The sequence below is a fragment of the Misgurnus anguillicaudatus genome, chromosome 9 (genome assembly GCF_027580225.2).
Source record: "Misgurnus anguillicaudatus chromosome 9, ASM2758022v2, whole genome shotgun sequence".
Classification (NCBI taxonomy): Eukaryota; Metazoa; Chordata; class Actinopteri; order Cypriniformes; family Cobitidae; genus Misgurnus; species Misgurnus anguillicaudatus.
In genome coordinates, this window is record NC_073345.2 from 21,715,130 (window position 1) to 21,731,207 (window position 16,078).

The window sequence follows — 16,078 nt, forward strand, 5'->3', positions numbered from 1 at the left end:
CGTATTGTGTGGGGTCACGCTAGCGCATCATGACTGGATTTAGACGATAAGTTGTGCTTTAAAAGTGTATATTTGTTATTTTTATTGTCAAAAATGACAATCGTTTTGCTAGATAAGACACTTATGCCTCGTTTGGGATTGTTTATAGTCCTTTGAAACTCTGTTGAAAAAAACTGTTACGTGTTGAGTTAAGTGTTAATTGTTGGTGTCTATTAAAGTCCATTAAAATGAGAAAAATCCTGCAATGTTTTCCTCAAAAAACATAATTTCTTCTCGACTGAACAAAGAAAGACATCAACATTTTGGATGACATGGTGGCGAGTAAATTATCTGGATTTTTTTTTAAGAAAATCGAATATTCCTTTAAGTCAAAATATCATATAGATAATTAATTATATCATGTAATATTGCCACTTTATAGGTTTGAGCAAAAATTTGCTGGTTTTGGGTGTGTCCTTTAAAATGCAAATGAGCTGATTTCTGCACTAAATGACAGTGCCGTGGTTGGATAGTGCATATTAAGGGGCGATATTATCCCCTTCTGACATCACAAGGGTAGCCAAATCTCAATGACCTATTTTTCACATGCAGGGAATGGTTTACCAAAACTAAGTTACTGAGTTAATCTTTTTCTCATTTTTTAAGTTCATAGAAGCACTGGGGACCCAATTATAGCACTTAAACATGAAAAAAGTCAGATTTTCATGATATGTCCGCTTTAACATTATTTTTTTAGCCCATAAGGCTTTTATAATTAAAGTTTTTTGTACCGTGTATAGTTTTTGCACCACTATTAACCTCTAACAGAAAGCCAAAATTCTCTGAAACCATCTTCCCCACTTCGCCAAAGTTCCTGACAAACAATAAGTGGGGTCATTCTTTCAGCAAAAATGTTGGACACTTCAAACACATCAATAGGAAAATTGTACCTATGAATAATTTATTAAACTTGAATAGGAGATATATTCTGACATCAAGAAAAAATATTTTTATAAGAGAAGAAAGTTATTTTATGCTGATTAAAGATTTCTTTTTTATGTGCTCTAATGACTTATTCACAGTAAAAGCATTAAAAAGCCAAATAGGGTTTTTTTGATGACCAGATGCAGAGATTGTCATAAATAATGTCATAAATAATGAAATGCAACCATGTACTGTATACATACATATGTGTGCACAACAAACATGACTCACTGCATTAATGCACTGAAGTCTCTGACTCATTCTGACTCACTTTTCGCCTTCTGTTTCCTCCTGCAGGTGATGGAGGGGATGCCGCTGCACTTAGAATGCTCCGGAAACTTGGTGCCAGTGAGGAAAGCCACCCAGCAGCCTCGTAGTTTTAGTTTCCAGGCCTTCAGAGACAACCGGCTACCTGTCTCTGTTAAGGTGTGTCTATCTGTCTTTGCATAATGTTGCCAAAAGTACATGGTACCTTCCCTGTCCCATTGCTTTAGTATGTGTGTGAACATTCTTTTATTATCATTTCCGGTCCAACGTTTCCCACCAAGTGCTATCTGTCTCTCTTCTCTCGTCGCACCTCATTTATTTTGTCTCTTCACATTTGTCTTTCACTGTGGAGACTGCACGTCCATTGGTCAAATTTAGACAAGCTGTTCTATGTTGTATTTCGGCCTTGGTTGTGTAACCTCATATTGTATTAGTCTTGTTAGCAACTTTTTTACCTTCTAACCTGCCTGCCAGTTTTTCTACCTGCCTGCATGTCTGTCTCTTACTGTCTGATCTCACAGATGGCCAGGTAAAAGTGAATTTTTTTCTGTCTCCTCACCTGCCTATGGACTGCCTCCATTCCCTTCCCCACCTCCCGCCTACCTGTATGAGTCACGTCCGGGCAGCTGCTTTGTCTAATGTACTTTAATCTTTGTTTTCTCCGCTTCTGTCTCTCTCTTTATTCATCTTCCCCTTTTGTTCTTATTTGACCCTTCATCTCACTTTTATCCTCCATTCTTCTGTTCTCCTCTGTCCATCTGTTCCCCCCGCCCCTACATCTCTCCCTCTCATCAGGTGCGAGACGGCAATAAGGAAGCCACCGGGTTCCTGTCCTTCCTGCGCAAGTCCACCAAATACGAGGACACGCAGCATGTGCTGTGCAACCTCAACATCACCATGCCTCCCTGTGTAAAGGTGCTGATCATTAAGTCTTTAAATCACGGTGTAGCTGTTCAAGTGGGATTAGTTTTTTGTGTCTTGCAGGCGTGCTTTGTGATTTTAATCTTGTCCGCAATGAAGATGTCTGTTTTCCTTGCACAATTTCGGAAAAATTACAAAGTTAATTATCTGGTGTTCTTTTCAGCCATCCTCTGAGAAATCTAATCCTGGCTGATTTATTGATATTGTATTTTTGTCTCCCTATTTGGCATTTGTTTAATAGTAATCTGTTACTTCTTGGTGACTTTTCATTATGGATCGTTTGCCAAGTTTCTGATAAAATAACAATTAGTCAGATGTAAAGAGAACATTACACAGTTGAAAATGAAATAAAATAAAGAAATAAATAAAAATAGGAAAATGTAATTAACATAGACTTAAAATAAATATACCCTGAACCCATGCCCTTCTGTGCCACACAGTCATATAATAGACATATTGGCCTATCCATAATATTCATATAATAGACATATTGGCCTATCCATTAAATTCATATAACATTGAAAAGTGTTTTTGTCCGAATGTTTCTTTTCTGACTTTTTTTTCAAACGGAATGAAAAAACATTAAATAAAAACGAAATACTGTTAAATCATGTTTTATTTTATTTGATTTGATTTTTATATCAAATTTATGTTATCTGGTGAGGTCCTTAAAGTGTAAAGGTATAAAAGGAAATAAAAAAAGATGCAATAGGCACATTAAACTGAATATTGTCTTACAATTCTCATTTTGGGCATTAAATGAGTGTTTCTGTACATAAACTCTTTTTACATAATTCGTGATAACTTGACATAACTGATAAAAGCAAGTAAAATTGTTTAACTTAATTTGTTAAGTTAAAGTAACATAAAAATATATGTTGATTTGGCCTCATTTTTTACAATGTATGTGATGCTGTCTGTGAAATCCAAGCTAAAGTCTCATAAGTCTCATAAGGAATTGACCTATGGCTAAACCACGCTCCAAACGCGATGAGCCAATCACAGTGCGCTAGCTAACCCAATACACTCAGACATTCTCTGCTTTCACGTCTATTGAAATGCATTGCAGTTAGTCAGTTTTCATTATATTTCTTGTCATTTTAAGTTTAAAATGGTCAGACGGTGTGCATGGGTACATGCAACTCCGACACTAGGTATCCCGAGATGCTGGGCGACGTTGTGTATTTTTTACCCTTTCCCAAGCCACATTTCAACCGAAATAAGTGTTTGCTCTGGATTAAGTTATGCGGTACACGACAACACCAACTAAACATGGATAAATTAAACAAGGATGTCTACATCTGTTCTAAGCTAAGTCAACAACGTATTTGAACATTATCTTTTACATCTCTAACGTAACGTTAGCCTAACATTAGAAAACTTTAACGTTAGCTTCTAGCTGCGTTGTACATCATGTCACTTAGCTTCAATAACGTATCTGTAAATAACCGAGATAACAAATGTTTTTTTGTAATAGCATGTTGTGCTGAATGATTCATGTAAATAATGTAGCACCAAACTAACGGAGGTACTCTTGGTAACGATGGTAAAAAGGCTTGTCCTGAAAACGTATGCAACTTAGACCTGTAAGTTACATATTTAATTTGATCATGATTGCAACTAGATGCGATTTATCACGTTTACACTGTGACCTTTAATTTTTTGCGTGGAGCTGAAGCTTTTCATCGACCTTCTCAACAATAAAATAATTAATATAACCATCCAATGCATAGTTAATTCCGTTTTGGTGACTTCGAGATGATATATAGTCTTTCTGTCTCCAAAAATCATCAATTGCCTCCTGTGAAATGGCTCCTACTGTGACAGCTGCCATAGCGCCTGTTCACCGAATGTTGTGAGTGGAGGGGGCGTGGCTTAGCCATAGGTCAATTATAAGATTAAGAGCAACAAACTTTCATTTCAGTCACTGACGTGACCTTACTCAGAAATATTCAAAATATCAAGGTTATATTTTCACAGAATGTAGAATGATTTTTTGTAGAAAAAACGATTCACAAAATAGTAAATCACATAAAACGATTTTTGTTGGGTTTTCACAGACCGGGTCAAATATATGCTCTCTATGCATCACTATGTCTATTCATTATTTTTTTTTTTTTTAGGGGGTGGGCAGTGATGAAAGACGGAGAACGTTGACTCCTCTTGCCCTGAGAGAGAAGTACAGCACCCTAAATGAGTCTGGCCCGGGTAAGGCAAATAGTAGTGGCACTATATAACTTTATACCTGTATTAACTATATATAATATTCAGATGTTCTAGAAGTTGGTTGTTCTTTTGAAGCCTTTGTGAAAACTGTGATGTAATTTCTCTTTAATCCAGCCACTGTGAATGCCAGAGAGAAAACTGAGATGAAGATCGCGCTAATATCAGAACACCTGGGACTGAGCTGGACAGGTTCAAATCTGTTTCATTACTTCTTTTCTTCATGGTGTTAATCCTTTATCTCATGTTCTGCTCAATCTGTTCGTGTCTAGAGCTGGCAAGGGAGCTGCAGTTTAGTGTGGACGACATCAATCGGATCAGAGTGGAAAACCCTAACTCCCTACTGGACCAAAGTACAGCTCTCCTCAGCCTGTGGCTTAACCGAGAGGACAAGTGTGAGGATCTATGTAGCTTAATACATTAATTTACAGAAATTAATTTTGTACAAAAATGGTGCTTGACTGGGAAATTAAGAACTTCTCTCAGAACTTGCCTAATAAAAAAGTTATATCACATATAGGGGCAGTTTTCTAGACAGGGCTTATACGAGTCCCAGACTAAAATGCACGTTTGAACTGTCTTAGGATGCTTTCACATCTGCCTCATTTAGTTCGGTTGAATCGTACCAGAGTTTGATAGCTCACTTGGTGCGGTTCGTTTGGGCAGGTGAGAATGCAGCAGTCGAACTTTGGTACGCACCAAAAACGGACCAAACAAGCGGACCGAGACCTCCTTGAAGAGGTTGTCTCGGTATGCTTTTAAATGAACTCTAGAGCGGTTCGTTTGTGGTGAGAACAAGATCCAAGATCGAACTGACTTAACTGCAAAATTACTGCGCATTTTGGACTAAACCAGCTGCCGTAGTCCGCTGCGCAGTGCATTATCGGATGAGGAAGTGTTTGTTGACAGTTTCTATTAGCAATATTAGCACAATGACAGGTCGTGGACATACCTGAAGTTGCGAGCAGGTGCGGGCGGAGCCTCAGAAATTTGATGGCTTCCCCGTTTGTAGTGCATTAAAACGTTGTTTTTAAGCTGCATCCGCAATTTATTCTGGAAATGAACAGTTTGTCTAGAGTGCTGTATACAAACTATTTTTAATAACCACGGACATAATTACATTGCGCAATCGTATGTCCACGTTGTCTTCTGTATTTTCCTCTTTTTTTTTACTTCCGGGGTTTCGTTGGAATTTCGCGCACGTTGATTCTGACCAATCGAGAAGCAGTTTAGGAAATAGGTTCAAAGACATGTGGCCAATGAGTAATGTGAATCACATGACTGAATTTTGGTTCGTTTCAACTGGTGAGGACCAGAGCAATCGGTGTGGTGTGAAAAGGAACCAAAACTGCTAAAAAAAGTTAGAATGTATCATTTTTTGCTTTTGGTCCGGACCAAATGAACCGAACTACAGATGTGAAAACACCCTTACTTTAAAATCATTTTGGACTGACATATCTTAACATATTAGTACCATTGTTTTGTCTCAAGATGCACACCAGTATTGTTTTTTGTAATGTTTGTTTGTGAACTATACCTAAATGTCCTAATATAATTAGGGCCTAATCTAAACCGACAGGGGAACCGCCCCATAAACAAATAACAAATAAAATTAATATTGAATTAATTTAATATAAATTAAATGACAGTCCTGTCCAAAATGAGTCTCTTGTTGCAAGGCAGACAGATCAGATTGTTATAACGGACGCAATCTAGCTTTCCCTTTTTTTAACTTTGTAAGAATATTAAATCATCTTTAGCCACACCATTGGTTCATGATTGGAGACCAGCAAAATTGTGGTATGTGTGGGGACGATTTGTACCCTTTACCACAGTTAAAAACAAAATGTACCATATTGTATTAATGCATTCTTTGGCACCTTTAACTCTTTCACGTTCTATCTGCCTGCCTGTATGTCTGTCTCTCTCTCCATTCTGGCCATTACGATCTCCCCCATTCATATCAATACCAGTTACGCATCTTGTTAATATTGAATACCTTTGTCCTGCCTTTTTCGGCTATCCGCGAGTGATGCGCAGTGTCCCGCTGCCAAGAAAGCATGCTCTGCCAACATTGGGCTTTAAAAACGCACTTCACTGTGGGTTCACACCAGCCGCGTTTGAGATGTCAAATTCGCGTCTACCGCGTGTAGTTTGCCACTTGAACATTTTGAGTTTATGCTGCGTTCAGACCAGCCGCGGTAGAGGCATCAAGCGCGACTGATTTCAATGTTAAGTCAATGTAAAGACGAGTTGACGTGTGTCTGGAGGTCTCGCGGCCTTTAGCACTATGCAGTAGACGCGATTGTAGTTTGCGCGAATGGCGCGAATTGAGTTTTGCTGCGGCAAACGCGCAAGTTGAAAATGGTTAACTTGGGCGGAAAAACGCGCCGCGTTAACCAATCAGGAGCTTGCTCTAATAGTGACGTGATTACAGGAAGCGAGCGTAGTTGCAGAAGCCCCTCCCATGAATTTCCGCGTAAATGTCTTGATGACTAGAATTTCATGAAGCGAGTAAACTCAAAATGTTCAAGCGGCAAACTAGACACGGTAGACGTGAATTTGACGCCTCAAACGCCGCTGGTGTGAACCTACTCGCTTCATTCACCCGTGAACGCCGCACGTGAAATTCTGGTCTTCGGAACACTCATGCGGAGATTTGCGTTATGGGAGGGGCTTCTGCGACTCCACTCGCTTCCTGTAATCACGTCACTACTAAAGCAAGCTCCTGATTTGTTGACATGGCTTTTCGCCAGGGTTCAAATTTTTCACCTCGCATGTTTTCAGCGGCAACGCTCGATTTGTGCCATTCGCGCGAACTAGACGCACGAGGCGAAAATGCGTCTGCCGTGCTAACCGCCTCATTCGCTCCGTGAGACCTCCAGACGCGCATCAACGCGTCTTTACATTGACTTAACATTGAAATCACTCGATCTTGACGCCTCTACCGCGGCTGGTCTGAATGCAGCATAAGGGTGACGTCACGGACACAACCATATTTTTTAGTCTATGGGAATTATTGACTCTTTGGTGGTAAAGGCATGGGTACAACACCTTTACCAGTAGCCTATCGGTGAAAAGGTGGAATAGGTTCTACTACCGTAACACTTTTTTGGTTTCTCAGTGGAGAACCTGTATGGAGCCTTGAAGAACATTGACCGGTCAGACATTGTGAAGTCTCTGGAGGGTCAGGCTCCACAGGCGGCTCTTGAGACGATGGAGGAAGGAGCCTGCAGGCTGGCTGATCGTGACTCCACCATGCTTTCTCCCAGCATTATCAACGGTAAGAACGGCCCGCAACTTGCACTGATCGTCTAATCCTCTGAAACTTTATCAACAACTGAATCTTTGAAACCGACATAAGTAAGCCAAGTCTTAGATGTTTGTAATTGCATGGGTTAGCCACTAATTGCATATTAGCGTTAGCCTTCCCAGTAATCCGTAGCATGAAATTTGGGATGAAAGAACATCTCAGACAGAACCAGGCGAAAACAAATTTTCTTCCCTGGTTTTCCAATTTTTCATCAATGATGATGATTCAGGCAATCCCATCATCTCCGCCTTAATCATTCATTATAACTAAACAAAACTCTCAGTAGGGATAAACTCACATGGCGGAGATGTTAAGTATGCAAGAAAAATTGAACAGGTCGTATGTGCACAGCATGTAAAACAGTAATGCGACAAAAAAAAAAATTAAATGTGTATTTAGGTACCGGGTTGTGTTTGCAAATATGCCAATGAGGAACAGAGAGGAGTATGCAGGCTCGTATGGGCTTGGAGAGAACAAGCCTCCATACTTGTGTGTCTGCGATCCTCTCTTTCTCTCTTTCTCCAAACATGTCATCTGCAGCCCAGCCGCCCTCCTCTTCCTCTTCACAGTTCTCCTCTTCGACCTCTGACCTCATAATGACCTCCTCTGGGCCTTCTCTTTTCCTCTCATTGTAGTTGTTGTTTCGTTTAATTTATTTTTTGGTTTCTAGTTCCCATTTTGTGTGGGAGCTTTGCTGTGTCTGTATGCACGTGCATGCTGCTTGTCAGTTCTGAAAGAAATTGTATTGTGACTCTTTGAGTAAAGACAGCCTTTCTTTTTCTGGTTCTTTAACAGACTTGTGTATGCATGGCATGCTTTCAACGTACAAAGTTCCTCTTGTGTATATTTCACTAATTGTGTTTCCGAGTGATGGTTCAACTTCTTAATCCTTAATAATTTCAATAACTTCAGCGGTTCTTTTCAACTATTGATGTTGTTTTTGTATGCCCTGCTGTTTTGTTGGCAACAGTTTACATAATGCTCCTGAAAATGGATCTGTGAACGTCATGTTGCAGAAGCATTTTTTGGGAACGTTATGTCTGAACTGATATATTGCTGTTAGTGTTTCTTGATGGTGTGTGTACAGTGTGTGTGTGTGTGTCGCACATTAATGGTGTGACACCATTTTTAACTGCAGGGCTCTGTTGTTGCTGATGTAATGGGCTGTATTTAAATAGTAAATGTGGCCATTTTGTGTAGCCATTAGAGACACCTACTGGCTAAATCTTAAATCTCATCAAAGGTCAATTAAAAATGATGCATAAAAGCATTATAAACATTGTAATTATATTATGTAAATGCAGCCCTAATCTGTGTGTGTGTGTGTGTGTGTGTGTGTGCGCACATAAAAATTTAACCCCATATTGTCCATAGTCAATCAACATAAGCTTTTCAAGGGTCATAATTTGTGTTGTGTGTTTGACTTTGTTTTACATTTCGTTGCACGTATGTGTGAAAGCGTAGTCATTTGGGGTGTGTGTGTGTGTGTATGTTATTTTCAGCACATTTTTACACATTGCGTCATATTGTGTTGCTTTTGTATTCGTATTGGCGTGATTTATGGCGTAGATTAGTAGATTTGTGCCTCACAATGTGCACTGTCTGTCTACCGTACGTGTGTTTGTTCTCATAACTGGGGGCACAGTGAAGGTCTCCATTAATTTATCATTTTCATTCTCCTTCAGTATTTCATCATTTCTCCTTTTTATGATCTTACCATTTATCCATTTTTCCATCCATCTGGTGATGCAGTTTCGTTGTAGCTAAAATATTAGCTTACCTGGCACCCGTTGTTAGATAGAAAAAAAAGAATCTAATATAAATAGTTATGCCTACACAAATTACACTGAATGATTGTTTATCTTTAAAAAAAAAAAGATTCAGGTCTTTCAGTGTTTTTAAGGTACTCACTCTTCTGGCAAACAAAGTAAAAATAAAGATACTTGACTTTTTTTTACCTGATTAGATGTGTAAGATAACACTTCGTTAACTCTTATAGAGACTTTATTAAGTCCATGTTATCTTTTGTTATGTACCATCAATATAATGAGTTACAGAAGCACATAAATACCTATGAACAAATACTGTTTCTCTCTACCTTATACCTATTCTGCCTCTTTATCCTTATGAGGCAGAATTTTTCAAATATTTAATGAATATAATTTGATGTAATACATTTTTTCTTACATTTCAGGCAAAATGGACAGTTATGTCAGCTATATATTAAATTTTTTTGTTGATTTAAAGAGTCCCGATGCATAGAAATGTGAATCCTCCATTATGACCATACACGAGATAAAAGCCATTGCTGCATACTCATTAAACTGAATGTACTGCTTGGTCATGTACACAACATTCATACATAATCGAGAAAGAAAGATCTGGCAAAATCCATTTTGAATTACTGAAAGTATCGGTGTGTATGTGGATGAGGAGGGTATTTTAAAGGATATTCTGGGTTTTCTTTTATGCAAAATCAATTTACCCTATTAGTGGCATGCTGTGATTACCACAGACAATAATTTCAGAATCAGTGTGTATTAATGAAACACGTTTAATTACACTTGATATGAAAGCTTAGCAGGAAAGTGGAAAATTGATCAGTAGGAAAATCTACAGCAGGTAAAATATGATACTATTACCCTGTTTGAAAAAATATAAATTAAAGTTTACAACAAATTACGCGTTAGACTGGTAAGATATAGTCAGTTGTTAACACTGTTGTTGCAAAATTAAATCCAGTCTTAAACTCACAGTAGGTTTATATGAGAATATATGCGTTTAATTTCCACTGAATACAGAAATTACAATTTTTTTAAAGGAAATCACCACCGTTTTTCAATATTTTACTATGTTCTTACCTCAAATTAATACATACCTATCTAACATTCAATGCGTGCACTTTTAATCTTTGTACAGTGCTTCTTGAATGTGTTAGCATTTAGCCTAGCCTCATTAATTCCTATGGCTTCAAACTAAAATTGTATTTTGTGCCCCCATACTTAGTCATGTAACTACTCATTTAACAGTCATTAAATAGGAAAACATGGAAGTGTTTGGTGGCCCTCTAAATTAATCCCTGTTTGGATCCTAAGGAATGAATGGGGCTAGGCTAAATGCTAACATATTCACGAGGCGCTGTACAAAGATTAAGCGCACGCATTGATAAAAGATAGGTATGTATTAATTGTTAAGTTGAGGTAAGAACATAATAAAATATGGAAAAATGGTGTTGTTTTCCTTTAAAAAGGATATTTTCGCATTTAATAAAGATTCAAATTTCTGTTTTATATTTCTGTGTAAAAAGATTTGAGGCCATGTCTGTGAAATCCAGGCTAAAGTATCATATTCTGTTTATGAGATTTGGAGCATCAAAGTTTGATTTCAATCATTGATTTCAATCTTTGATTTCAATGTCCTTACTCAGTCGATATTGAAAAAATAACTTATATTTTTACAGAATCTTCTTTACATTATGCAGGATAAATTTAGAAGTAAATCACAAAAAATGACTTTAGCTGGTGTTTCACAGACTGGGTGACATTTATGCAAGCTAAGTGCAATACAAGCCTCCTCCTACTGGAAAAGTGACTTAGCACTGCTATATGCGACAATGCAACGCTCAATATAGCTGGAATGTATTTTTAGGTGCAATTTGAACGTTATGGGACAGTTGATGTCAGCTTTAAAGGACAAGTTCTGTATTTTACACTTAAAGGAATAGTCTACCCTTTTGCCATATTAAACTATGTTATTACCTCAACCTAGACAAATTAATACATACCTATCTTTTTTCAATGCGTGCACTGTACAGCGCGTTGTGAATGTGTTAGCATTTAGCCTAGACCCATTCATTCCTATGGTGCCAAAAAAAGTTTTATTTTGTGGCACCATACTTACTGGTATAACTCCTCATGTAACAGTCTTTAAATAGGGAAAACACGGAAGTGTTTGGTGGCTTCCCTGTTTGGTACCATAGAAATGAATGAGGCTAGGCTAAATGCTAACACATTTACTATGCGCTGTACAGTGCACGCAGTGAAAAAAGATAGGTATGTATTAAATCGTCTAAGTTGAGGTAATAACATAGTTTAATATGGCAAAAGGGTAGACTATTCCTTTAAAGCCCTGTTTTCAGATTGTTCATGATGAAATAGAACGGTTTTGACTGAAATTTGGACAGAATTTTCGGGTGTTTATTGTATCACCTCCCACCTCTATAATGGCTGTATAGGTGCACTGGAACAATCCTTTCTAAAATGCATTAAACTTTCGTTTACAAAGACGTGAAACTCACCGATTGGTCAGGGGTGCTCACCGATATATTCACACAAAAATCGCTGCAAAAGATGCTTTCCAACAGGTTTTATTGTAGTTTTGTCCAACTCCATTGACTCCATTGTATTAGATGTGCTGTGATGTACGGTATTACTCCGCGCCGGGAACGTTGTTTGTATTTTTGCAATTGGCAAAGGTAGATTATCGCCACCAACTGGGCTGGAGTGTCTATTATTCAAGCTCTAAGCGGAAGAATGTACGGATGTGAGGCGTTTGGAAAAATAGGTCCACAAGTTAACAATGAATGCTAAAACACCTGTTGGAAAGCATCTTTTGCAGCGATTTTTGTGTGAGCATATCAGTGAACACCCCTGACCATTCGGTGAGTTTCACGTCTTTGTAAACGAAAGTTTAATGCATTTTAGGAAGGATTGTTCCAGTGCACCTATAGAGCCATTGTAGAGATGGGAGGTGATACAATAAACACCCGAAAATTCTCGGGCCAGCATCATATGTCCAAATTTCGTTTTATTTCATCATAAACAATCTGAAAACAGGGCTTTAAGTGTAAAATACCCAACTTGTCCTTTAATTGACATTTTTAAGGTTGCATTAAAATTGTCTAAGAATCAACAGCATGCCACAGAGGTGATACATAGGTATTAGGTTGTTAAACAATCCTTTAATGGTGGATGGTTTGTTGTGTGTAAATAAAATGCCTTATTTTTTTCTACAGAAGGACAATCCTATGACCTGCATTTACTGTTATATTGCTAATAATAAACCTTTACAGTTATCTCTCAAACAAACCCTAAATACTTTTGCTTTAAAGCACTACACATTTATACAGTTCAATATATTGTTGGACACCGAGTACACACACAGATCACTGTGTGTCCTGCTGCATGCGCTCTAAAGCTGAAAGCATAGTCCCCGTTTTTACACATACGCGAGGGTCTGCGTACAGTGCACGTGACGCAATTTTCATCATCCGAATAGTGCACGTGTACTGTACGCGCACCGCCCGCTTTTTGAAACCTTGTGTACATTGTACTTGTAGGTCGCGCATGCGGGTACAGGAGTGTGAAGTATGTAGGCCTCGAGAGGTATTGCAATTTGTCGCAATGCGCATGCGCATGTCAGCGAGTCAAATGAATTATGCTTTGCAAGGCTGTGCGTTCGACTGTGCACGTACGCTCACGTATGTGTAAAAAACGGACTATACCCTGGGCTTAAGAGGGGGTCAGAGCCCCCCAGATACCACCACTGTGTCTGTATTGTGTTAGCGTTGCCTTTTCTTTCTAGGTTTTGGGCTGGTGCAAGAGGAGCTGCTCTCCCCCGCTTCTATGCAGTACAGCCTGCCCTCCCCACTGAGCGTCGAACCGTACTGGCAGGAGGTGTCCAGCCTTGAATGCGCTCCCATCGCTACCACCGAGGAAGACACGATGATGGAGATGTCGGACGTGCAGGTGTGGCCCGCTGGGGTCAGTCCGTCATTGGTGACAGTCGAGGACTCGTCACTGGACTGCAGCAGCCGCGCGGATGACTCGGAGGCCAACACGTTGAGTCTGCCCTGCAGCAGCTTGGGGAGGCCCAGCAGCGGAGCCAGCGGGGCCAGCGGCTCAATTTTGGAGCTGGAGGAGGGGGAGGAGGAAGAGGAGGTCGATGAAGAGGATATACAGCATGACCTGGCATCTGGATGCACAGAAAAAAGTTGGGCCAGTGGCGCTGTCCCAAAGACTAACTACAATGGGCAGGCTGGAGGTCAGAGGTCGGAGAGCAAGAGGACAGAGGTGGTGGCGGGCAGCAGTGTGGCGGGTGTAGCTAGAGGAGGAGGAAAGGGTGGAAAGGGGGCAAGTTCAGAGGAAAAGTTTTCTGTTCTTACAGGGCAACAGATCTACGCCCAGTTGTGTGAGCGAACCGGATTGACTAGAGCATTAGAACACAATGGAGACAGGTATGGGTCACCTCTGTAGGCCACTTTTTTACTGCCTACTTAAGACAGACAAATGAAACTTATACGGTTTTTCTCCGTCCAACCTTTGCAGGCTCAGTGGTGGTGCTTTCCAACCATTTGCACAGGAGATCGAAGGCTTTGCCGATTCCCACCACAGCTGGTCCCAACCCAAAGCAAGGCAGAACCTAGAGGCCATGATGTCATCGACCCAGGACCAAAATCAGTCACGTGTAGCACAGGAGGCCCTGCTTACACCGGTATGTGATACAGGCCATTCGGAGGTCCTCCGTGGACGTCTGCTGGGCACTCAGCCCTTTGATAAAGGGCTGGGCTTCTCCCATCAGGAGGGGGAATTGCGGGCATGGGACCAGGACAGACGGAAGGCACAGGTGTGTCCTCTGGGCTGTCCAGTCTGAGCAAAGTGCATGTTTTGGGCACCGTGCTGATGTTTGATTATTCCCTGATAACAGAAAAATTGAAACATAACTGTTGTTCGCTCCCTGTAGAAGGACGATCCAATAGATCTAACCAGTGACCACCTGCATGAAGAGCCGTTTGCAGATAGGCACGGGAATGTTGTAGCCAAGTTGGGTGTCTCAGTTTCGTTCATATATTAGTATACATCAGGGGTGTCCATTCTCGGTCTTGGAGGGTTTAACTGAAACATTTCTAGTATGTCTAGTAAGACCTTGATTAGCTGGATCAGGTGTGTTCGATTAGGGTTGGAGCAAAACTCTGGAGAGACCCCGGTCCTCCAAGAGCTTGGGATTGGACACCCCTGGTATACATCAACCAGGCCATATTTCATTTTGTCCACATGCTTCAACAGTTAAAAGAAAACAACACAGTTTTTTTATGTTTTACTATGTTCTTACCTCAGCTTAGATGAATTAATAGATACCTATCTTTTATCAATACATGCAATGAATCTTTGTACAGCATGTCGTGAATGTGTTAGCCTTTAGCCTAGCCCCATTCATTCCTTAGGATCCAAACAGGGATGAATTGAGAAGCCACCAAACACTTCCATGTTTTCCCTATTTAAAGACTGTTACATTAGTAGTTACACGAGTAAGTATGGTGGCACAAAATAAAACGTGCAGATTTTTAAGCAGATAAAAAATAAGAACTATCTATATTACTGCCCCCGAGGTCAAAGTGCCCGAAACTAAGTGCTCTTCCGCCATACAATATAGTTCTCATTTTTATCCACCTAAAAAAATCGACATGTTTTATTTTGTGCCACCATACTTACTCGTGTATCTACTCATGTAGCAGTCTTTAAAGGATTAGTCAATTTTCTTAAAAAAATCCAGATAATTTACTCACCACCATGTCATTCAAAATGTTGATGTCTTTCTTTGTTCAGTCGAGAAGGAATTCTGTTTTTTGAGTAAAACATTCCAGGATTTTTCTCATTTTAATGGACTTTAATGGACCTCAACACATAACAGTTTTAAGGAAGTTTAAAATTGCAGTTTCAAAGTACTCTATACGATCTCAAACGAGGCATAAGGGTCTAATCTAGCGAAACGATAAAAAATGTGCACTTTTAAACCACAACTTCTCGTCTTTCTCTGGTCCTGTGACGCGCCAGCGCGACCTCACGTTATTGTGTAATGACGTAGAAAGGTCACGTTTTACATATATGAAACGCACATTTGCGAACCATTTTAAACAATAAACTGACACAAAGACAATAATTAGTATCATTTGACATACAACAACGTCGGAACGGTCCTCTTTCTCCACACTTCTAAACACTGGGGTGTAGTTTCGCATACGTCATCCGTGACCTCTTGACGTGATGACATATTACGTGAGGTCACGCTGGTGCGTCACAGGACTGGAGGAAGTTGAGAAGTTGTGGTTTAAAAGTGCATTTTTTTTTCTTGCCAAAAATGACAATTGTTTCGCTAGATAAGACCTTTATGCCTCGTTTGAGAGCGTTTAGAGTCCTTTGAAACTGCAATTTTGAACTGCATTAAACCTGTTAAGTGTTGGGTTCCATTAAAGTCCATTAAAATAAGAAAAATCCTGGAATGTTTTCCTCAAAATACATAATTTTTTCTCGACTGAACAAAGAAAGACATCAACATTTTGGATGACATGATGGTGAGTAAATTATCTGGATTTTTTTTTTAAAGAAAATTGAC

General features: G+C 39.6%; 1 protein-coding gene across 5 annotated transcripts in view; it reads left to right on the top strand.

The window, feature by feature from the left end:
* Window positions 1-16,078, top strand: part of ank1b (ankyrin 1, erythrocytic b) — a 95,589-nt gene that overhangs the window by 75,824 nt on the left and 3,687 nt on the right. For 3 of the 5 annotated variants that reach the window (XM_073871299.1, XM_073871300.1, XM_073871301.1), the window contains 9 exons: window positions 1,261-1,389; window positions 2,026-2,145; window positions 4,275-4,359; window positions 4,492-4,566; window positions 4,647-4,769; window positions 7,499-7,657; window positions 13,271-13,922; window positions 14,014-14,311; window positions 14,429-14,507. In XM_073871299.1, coding sequence (XP_073727400.1) covers window positions 1,261-1,389; window positions 2,026-2,145; window positions 4,275-4,359; window positions 4,492-4,566; window positions 4,647-4,769; window positions 7,499-7,657; window positions 13,271-13,922; window positions 14,014-14,311; window positions 14,429-14,507 — 1,720 coding nt within the window. The remainder of the gene's footprint in view (window positions 1-1,260; window positions 1,390-2,025; window positions 2,146-4,274; window positions 4,360-4,491; window positions 4,567-4,646; window positions 4,770-7,498; window positions 7,658-13,270; window positions 13,923-14,013; window positions 14,312-14,428; window positions 14,508-16,078) is intronic. The other 2 variants (XM_073871303.1, XM_073871302.1) reach the window with 2 other exon arrangements.